The sequence below is a fragment of the Mus musculus genome, chromosome 18 (genome assembly GCF_000001635.26).
Source record: "Mus musculus strain C57BL/6J chromosome 18, GRCm38.p6 C57BL/6J".
NCBI classification, from domain to species: domain Eukaryota; kingdom Metazoa; phylum Chordata; class Mammalia; order Rodentia; family Muridae; genus Mus; species Mus musculus.
The window spans coordinates 34923525-34932254 of NC_000084.6; the positions used below are offsets into that span (position 1 = coordinate 34923525).

At 43.4% G+C, this 8730-nt stretch overlaps 1 protein-coding gene across 2 annotated transcripts in view; it reads right to left on the reverse strand.

The window, feature by feature from the left end:
• Etf1 (eukaryotic translation termination factor 1) overlaps positions 1–8484 on the reverse strand; it is a 29224-nt gene extending 20740 nt beyond the window's left edge. The window contains exons 1-2 of one of the 2 annotated variants that reach the window (XM_030250436.1): positions 8310–8484; positions 7918–8148 (exon numbers count right to left, since the gene is read on the reverse strand). Coding sequence is in view for 1 of the 2 variants with exons in the window: in NM_144866.3 (NP_659115.3) it covers positions 8045–8130 (86 nt within the window). In the remaining variant the exon portion in view is untranslated. The remainder of the gene's footprint in view (positions 1–7917; positions 8149–8309) is intronic. The other variant, NM_144866.3, reaches the window with a different exon arrangement.
• Positions 8485–8730: the final 246 nt, after the last annotated feature.

The window sequence follows — 8730 nt, forward strand, 5'->3', positions numbered from 1 at the left end:
TTCAGTATAAGAGCACTTGTCTAACATTACAGGTTTTGGGGCTACAGGTCTTTCCAATACCACATAATTTTAGTAACTAGTTCAATCCCCAGGATAAAACAAGAATGAACCACACCAGCTATTAGGTAAATATCAAGAAGACTGTCAGTTTCAGAGATCTTATGTCAAAACAATGAAACATCACAATGACAACTATAAAACTGCAGTCATAACTTTACCATGTCAAAGACTTGCTATCAGCCATGTAATACGACACTAATGCCCAAGCCAACTATTCTACAATGCCTTGAACATGCTAAACAAGCAAAAAGTAATCGGTTTCTCCTGAGAAAAGGTCTCATTGCTCAGACTGGTCTTGAACAGGTGACCCTCCTGCTTGGCTTCCCTACTACTGGAGATTACAAGTAAGGCCAGGCTTCCTTATCACTTGGCCTACAAAGTAACAACCTTTGTGAAAAACAGGATCTCAACTGCTTAGCCATCTCTCCAGCCCCCAAAGTAACATTAAAAACAAACTACCTGCCTTGTTAAGATACTTTCTAACTTTTGTCTAAGTAGTTACATAATTATTCTCCAGCCTGCAGTAACTCCTCAAACTACTATGTTACTCTGTACTTAACATGGGACTGAAAATGGTTTGTGTCACCATTCCAGGGATGGCTAGCAGACCAGGTTCTCATTAAAAACAAAAACAAACAACAAAAAATTTTTAGTGTTGTGGTGGTGGCACACACCTTTAATTCCAGTACTTAGGAGGCAGAAGCAGGCTGATCTCTGTAGCCTAGTCTACAAAGTGAGTTCTAGAACAGCCAGGGATACACAGAGAATGAATAGCCAGGTGTAGGGATGCACCTGATTTCTCAGCTCTTGGGAGGCAGAGGCAGGTGGATCTGCCTGGTGTACTGAGTACTGGGAAAGCTAATGCTTCACAGAGAGACCATGTCTCAAAAACAAAATAAAACATAAAACTAGGGGGAAAAAAGAGCATCAAAGAAGACACCTATAATCCTGGCACATGGGAGGCTGAGGCAGGATTGTGGAGAACTCAAGACTAGTCTGGACAACAAAGCAAAATCCTGTTTCTAAATGCCAAACATGGACCAATAGCCCCAGATTATCTGTATAGCAAGAATGAATTGTCAGGGATCCCAAAATGCCAAGCCCACTGAACACTGAATAATAGGAAGGGCTACAATAAGAAGGAAGACAGTAGCCAAGGGCCCAAAGTATACCATATGGCAACAATAAAGCCTGTTATTAGAGGCAGACTCGCCAAGCTCCTGGTGCCTGAGTGGGAAGTCACACATAATTTCTAACATGATAGAAAAGAGCTTCGAACCCTTCAAGCTCCTTGCTCCCTTTTCAGATAGCAGGCTGCTAAAGAATGAAAAGACACCTACAGAATGTATCCTAGGAGAAGATTCTATTCTGAGATTCCTGGAGAATAGGCCAGACTGGAAATCGTTGCTGGAAATGGTCAACTGGACAGACCTGGTAATGGGCAGGCAAAAATTTTCTTCACAACCTTCAAGCAGAATCCAAACCATTAAAAACCCTGCTATAAAGCTAATAATTGAAGCAAGTATCTTACCATAACTGGCATACAACAATACCCTCAACTTCGAAGTTCAGAGAAAAATATTCCTCCCGTTAAAGGATCCAATTGGTCTATGTGGTATGGTAGGGAAAGGACTGGACAAATCTTACTACAGTCTGCCTTTTTTTTTTTTTTTTTTTTTTGGTTTTTTTGAGGCAGGGTTTCTCTGTGTAGCCCTAGTTGTCCTGGAATTCACTTTGTAGACCAGGCTGGCCTCGAACTCAGAAATCCGTCTGCCTCAGCTTCGTGAGTGCTGGGACCAAAGGCGTGCGCTACCACACCCGGCACTACAGTCTGCCTTAAATGTAGTCTAACACTGTACTCTGCTTTCTGAGGAGTTTGTCTAAAGAGTTTTCTTTCCTTGGGAGAATAACTATATCTCCTACCACAATGTGAAGTCTGTCAAGGCTTGAAACTCAAAGAATGCTTGCTTGTCCTTTAGATTCACAGAACATAGGACACTTGTCCAGAATACTACAGCTGTTCAGATTAGTTCTGAATTAAGATGTGTGGAAGGGTATCCAAGGAAGATCACCACATCCTATTATGGATGCTCTCATCAACCCCTTTCCTCTTTGCCCACATCTCTCTGTGTGTAGATGCATGGGGAGGACAGAGGTTAACAATGGTTTTTCTCAATTGCTCTCGGCCATATTTTTTTTGAGACTGTTTCTTGCTGAGCCTGGAATTCAATCAGCAAGACTGATCGGCCAGCAAGGCCCATACTCTCCTGTTTCTAGGCCCCCAGTTCTAGGGGTAAGCTAGCATACTCAGCTTTTGTGTGGGAGCTACAGCCCTCAAGTTTGTAAGTACTTTTACTAACTGAACTATTTTACTAGTCTCCTAATATTTTTTTTCCTTCAGTGCTCAGAATTAACTTTGGGCCTTTGTGTATGCTAGGCAACTGCCTGACCACTAACTTTATTCTGAACCCCGTCTCTCTGTTCTCACCTCTTAATACAATGCTCCATTAGGTTATCTCTGTTTCCTGTTTTCTGGTAGGACGAGGTAAAGGATTGAACCCAGGACCTTGAACATGCTAGTCAAGTACTATACCAGAGTGACAGCACAACTGCTTTTTATATTTTGAATCAGGATGTCATTTAGTTGCCCAGGCAGACTTTGAAAATGCAACAACGTCCTGCCTCAGCTTCACAGGTAGTTAAATTACTCCTGTCCCATTAGACCTATTCCTTTAAGATATTTCTAAAGGACCAATGTGTAAGTAACAGGAAAGCACTGACATTTGCAGCCAGGAATAGTGGCACATGCTTATAATGCCAAAGAATAGTCAGTGGAGGTAAACTTAGGCTACACAGCAAGACCCACTATATAAGAAATACAGTGTTAGACATTTTATCCCTCATTATGCCAAACATTACTACCAATTCAAGATTTCTATGCATAAAAATCAAACCTTAAAAGAATAGCCCTAACAGACCCCTGTAGTTTGTTTCGTATTCACCTCTTCCCCAGTCATAAATATTCTAATCATTGATTCTTGTAGAACTTTTTAAAAAAGAGATGGCAGTGTGGCACACAAGCTAAGGAATGAATTAAAACCCCCTTTCAGAGGCTGAGTCTTTAATGCTTTAGGTAGCTATATGAAAGCCTATGAAGAGAGCTGCCAAGTCTGAGACAAGCTAGGAGTACAAAGTGAGTGAGATCCTTTCTGATCCCCAAAAGTCTGAGGTTTGTGGCTTAGAAACAGGCAGGGTGTCTGCTAGAATGGACAGGCCCTAAAAAGTTCAACCCTTTGTATCAAAACCAGTTTTGTTAAAAATGGCTTGGAATGTTCACTCAGTGGAGGAGTCCTTGTTTGCCTGAGTTCAATCTCTAATATCCTCCTTCAAACATATTTGCAAATGCAGGGCATGCAAAACAGGAAAGGAGGAGGGAGGGGTGGAGAGAGGAATGATGAAAAAGAGCGACTGTAAGGTTATCACTTTGAGAACTTTCTGTTTGGAGGAAGTGCTGAAAACCATACACACTACCACTGTAACTATTACAAAGCTAGATCCCTAGCCCAGTTACAACCACCCTGACAAAACTATGAAAAGAGCCGGGCATGGTGGTGCACGCCTTTAATTCCAGCACTCACGAGGCTGAGGCAGGCAGATTTCTGAGTTCGAGGCCAGCCTGGTCTACAAAGTGAGTTCCAGGACAGCCAGGGCTATACAGAGAAACACTGTCTCGAAAAACTAAAGAAAAAAACAAAACAAAACAAAACTATGAAAAGCTACTTTCTTACAGACTTCTCTGAGAGCCTACAACACTTTCTGAGTGAATCTTACTTTCTTTTGAGTAACACATTCTCTTTACCCTAATGCTTAAACCTTATTAAAATATCTTTAAAACCCCTTTTTCAAAGAATTTTAAAAAACATTGAGGAAATAAAGTAAAAACAAAACTTCCTGAAATTCACTAGTTTGAAAATGTTCCCTTTTTTCTCCCAGGGAGAGTAGGAGAAAAATGTGTGAGAACAGTCTCCCGTAGTCAACTGACCTTGAACTAAGGGCCATTCCTTTTTCTGGCAGTTAGAGTGATGCTGGTCAGGATGACTCATACCTATAATCTCTGCTCTTGGGAAATGGAGGCAGGAAGATCAAGAGTTCAAGCCCAGCCCAGAATAAAGGAGACCTTATCTCAAAAAGAAAACTGAAAAGGCCTAGTAATGTCCATCTGCTCTAAGTTCCTTATTTGAAACCAACTGTGGTTCAACTCACATAGTCCTAGATTCATTTTGGCTATGTACATATTTTTCCTTATAAGCCAACTTTGGAGAGATAAATCAAACTAGATTGTGAAGGGAAGTGTGTATATATATATATATATATATATATATATATATATATATATATATATATATATATGAATGAAAACGGGCTCATTATCCTACCAGTACATACACACAACATACTCGTCCTCATTTAAATGACAACAAAGCAGGCACAGTGGAGCCAACTTAAACCACACGCTATGAGACAGGGATGCTATGAGAACAGAGTTCTCCCTTTAGTACTCTAGCCTTTGCAGACAGATGCCATTTCACAAACAATACAGCCTGCTGGGCTCAGAATAAATTTTAAGATTGGTCTTGCAGCCTGGCGGTGGCAGTGCACACCCTTGATCCCAATGCTAGGGAAGCAGGTGAGGCCAGCCGGATCTACGGAGTGAGTTCCAGGACAGGCAGGGCCACACAGATTAACTGTCTCAAATAAGGCAAAACAACAAAGGACTAGTCTTGGAGATTTTAGAGAACACAAAATACAGCACACCAGTTCACAAATTAGGGTCTGCATATATTTAGATTACTATACAATTACACACGTGGAAACCAAAGCTTAGAACAGCCTATCATAGGTCAAATAGACCTCTGCAGTTAATCTCATCTTTTTTATACCATGTCATTCAAGACAGCAGGTTATCTAAAATCTCAGCCTCATTTACCTTGGGCATCAAATGGTGATGTTTATTGTTGTAAATAATAAATGACAATGTATTACTCCAAAGCGTCTATGACTAAATGCTCAATAAATAATTTTGTGGTTATCTAATCCTTTCAATGTGTTTTAACTATTGAGTCCATTTTGTGGGTAGTTCTTTTAAAACCGTACTACATTTGGTTATATACCAAAAGATAACCACATACTGACTGAGTAAACTTCAAAATTACTTATTCTGGCTAAAATTAAAATTAGTGTTTAGGGTAGGTGCCGTGATGGCACATACCCGTAACTCTCTATGAGCTGGTGGAGGCCATCCTGGGCTATATATTGAATTCCAGGCCAGCCAAGGCTACAGTGAGAATCTGACTCAAAAAACAAAACAAAACAAACAAACAAACAAATAAAAAACCCCTAGCCCCAGAACTTGACTTAAGGTAGGAGAAAGTCGACTCCTCAAAGTTGGCCATGAATATACAAAGAGAAGAGAAATCAAAGTTAATGGGACAGAGGGAGGCAGACCCACATCATCTAGCTCACAAGTTCCTTTTCATTTCAGAAACAACTCTAGGCACCCATCACTACCTCTGTCTGTGCTACCTGCATCTGACAACACGCGTTTGTTCTCTACGGAAACCCAACTGGAACACCAACACTGGTGCCTATGGATCCATTTACCATGCAATTTGTCTCTAAGTTCATCACAAGCATCCTAATAATACTTTAGTATTAGCCAGGCGCCTTGGGGACAAAAGCAGACCAGGAGGGCAAACCAGTTTTAGCCAGCCACATGAGGTAGAGGCCAAAGGGCTTTAAAAAAATTATTTTTTGGTATAAATCACTATGAAAACATAAAGTCTAACACAACTCAGAATTAAATTAAATCTTGCCATTGTAATAAGAAAAAAAGTTCCCCAGCCACATACAATAAACTTTTGATTCCCTGACTAACACCAGAAAGGGACAGGCCTTTAATTACCATGTGCTCAGGGTGCAACTGAATCCTCGAAAAATTAAGCAAAGTACAGCAAAATGTTAAGTCACATTGTTTAGAATTCCTAGAATACACTATTTTAGACAGTGTAATCCTTCAAACTTTACTGAACTTTTCTAAACTAGAAAATAAAGTTTCCAAAGGCTTTTAAGAGAGCTTTAAAACTTCTAGTTGGGAACTATGGCTAGGAACAAATAAATCTAAGAATGAATTTGTTCATCAAGCAGGAGAAATATATATTACTTAGCAAGCAGTGTTCTCTTCAATGTTACCTCACCCAGACAAATTAGTAAGGAATTCAGAGAATGCATTGTATCCACATTCTAATCCAGGAAACTACCTAAGAAAGCACCCAGACAACCTACAGGTTCAGTTTCAACTTGTAACAGTGTTAACAGCAGCTATTCATAAGTGTCAATACCAAACAGAAAGCTTCAAGTAACAACAGAAGACAGCCTACTGAAACAAAAGTACCTGGCTAATTCTACGCATCACAAAGAACAACTACCTCTATTAACACTCATGATATATTTTTACATTGGGATTTTATTTCCATTCTACCACATGGTACCGGTTCCTATTAGAAAGTCTTTATATTCAAGTTAAAAAAAATTCTAAGAAATAATCATAATAATAATAAAAAAATCTACCTTCAACTCAAGTTTTTACAATCATCAAAGGAATGAGCAACACACCAAATATGTCCAAACTTTCAGAAGTCTAATCCCAAACAGAAATTAATGTTCCTCACTTATTAAGAATGAAACTCCACCACTTTAAAACCATGCACTAAGAGGAACCAACCGGAATCCATTTAAAAAAGTTAATGAGCGTAGTGCTAAAGTGGTAAAGGTATCAGTGTCAACCTACACATCAATGACAAACTCGGGCTGAAAACCAGAATGTATCGTGTGTGTGCTGACATTGAATTTCCACAGGGCATCTGAGGAACGTCACTCTGTTATAAGAATGCTCTGAGTGCAGGAATACATAATGTTCCACTTTTAGGGTGAGGACACCCCAAGTACTAAAAAGTTTCTGTAACTGGGAAAGCAACCACACATAGCAACACATGGAAGGAACACAAATACCTCTGGCACACTCTCACACAAAACAAACATATGGCTACTTTCAACCTAGTTTACTCACACACCTACAACTTCTTAGAAACACTTAAGAGACTCACTAATGAAAACTTAAGAAAGCTCATTTTTAGTCAGTTTTAAGCACTGTTACTCCATCAGGCAACTGGAGAGTGATTTTTCCCAAGAAGTTCCACCGAAAAGCCATCAGGGATTCTACTACCTGGATTTCTCTGGACTATGTCCATAACAGACAAAACACCACCACTCCATCCCGCACACGCTGGCATTTTCGGTTTATAGGCGGGTCTTAGAACAGCTAAACCCAGGAAGCTCCGGGTAACTAGAAAACTTAGGGCAAGTCATCTTCGGAGAGGTCTAAGACCCAGAAAAATAAAGGGGAGCCAAGAAGAAGATCTCTTTTGGTCAACTCTCTTTTTACACCCTATTAAAACTTCACCCACACAGGACTTGTAAGTCCAAGTGGGGGAGGCCATTTTAATGAGGCCTGGTTGGAGGAACGTGAAGCGAGAGGAAATCAGGGTAGAGCGTTCGGAAAGGAACGCCAAGTACTTTCTCCTAACAGCACCCAAGTTGGGTGGCAGCACCAGGAGCCCGAAAAGTGAGGAGTTGGATTTAAAGGCCCGAGAGGAATACAAAAGTAGTAGTGGCTTTATCCGGAGAGGGGGCCGAGCGATCTGAGCCGTGGGAGCCAGAGGCTCATTACCACCAAGAGGAGTAAGGACTTCTTTCCCGGCCAGCCGCGCCGACCCTCGCCCTCCAGTCAGAGGCTACTACCCAGAGGTCCAGAAGGCGGGAGTTGGCTAGTGCCGGGTTCTCCTCATCCGGCCATGCGGCGCGGGGGCGGCCATCCTGAGGGGTCCGGGATCCAAGAGGGCACGGGGGTGCCGGACGCAGCGCTCACCCGCGGGCCGCCTCCAAGCTCTTAATGAGCTTCTTGATCTTCCAGATCTCCACGTTCCTATCGGCAGCACTGGGGTCGTCCGCCATCTTCTCGCCTCCTCCTCCCTAGAGCGGCCCGGCGGGGCCGGGAGACACCAAGACCACAGAGTTAGCGCCGCCGCTGGGGCAGAGCGGCCCCCTTCTTCGCCATCCCCCGAGCCGCCCTCCTCTCCCCGCCCCGACGGCCCGGCGCACAAGGGCGCCGGCCTTCCCTACGCCCGCTTTACCTAAGGGCCCAGTCCTGGGCGGCAGCGGCTGCTCCTCCCCGGCGGCGGCTCCGCGGCGGCGGCGGCTCTGACGTAGGACACCGGCTCCCTCTCTCCAGGCAGCTGCATGTGTTGCAATCCGCTCACATGGGGCCTCTGATCTCACTTCCTCCGCCAGGGGCGGAGTGGAAGGCGGCGGGCGGAAGGGAGGGGGCCGGGGCGACGACGAGAGGCTCTGCGCGCGCCGCGACTTCCCATTGGCTCTCTGCGCCTCCGCTTACAAGAGGCAATCTGATTGGCTGCCTCGGCGGCCTGGCTGCCTTGTGAGGTATGGGCTGGGGAGCGGGAGGGACGGTCTTCCTTCCGGCCCGGCTCTCCAGGAGGAGGAAGCGGGCTGAGCTCCGTGGCTCTCGCGAGCATTTCCCCAGCTTCTACGGGCTAG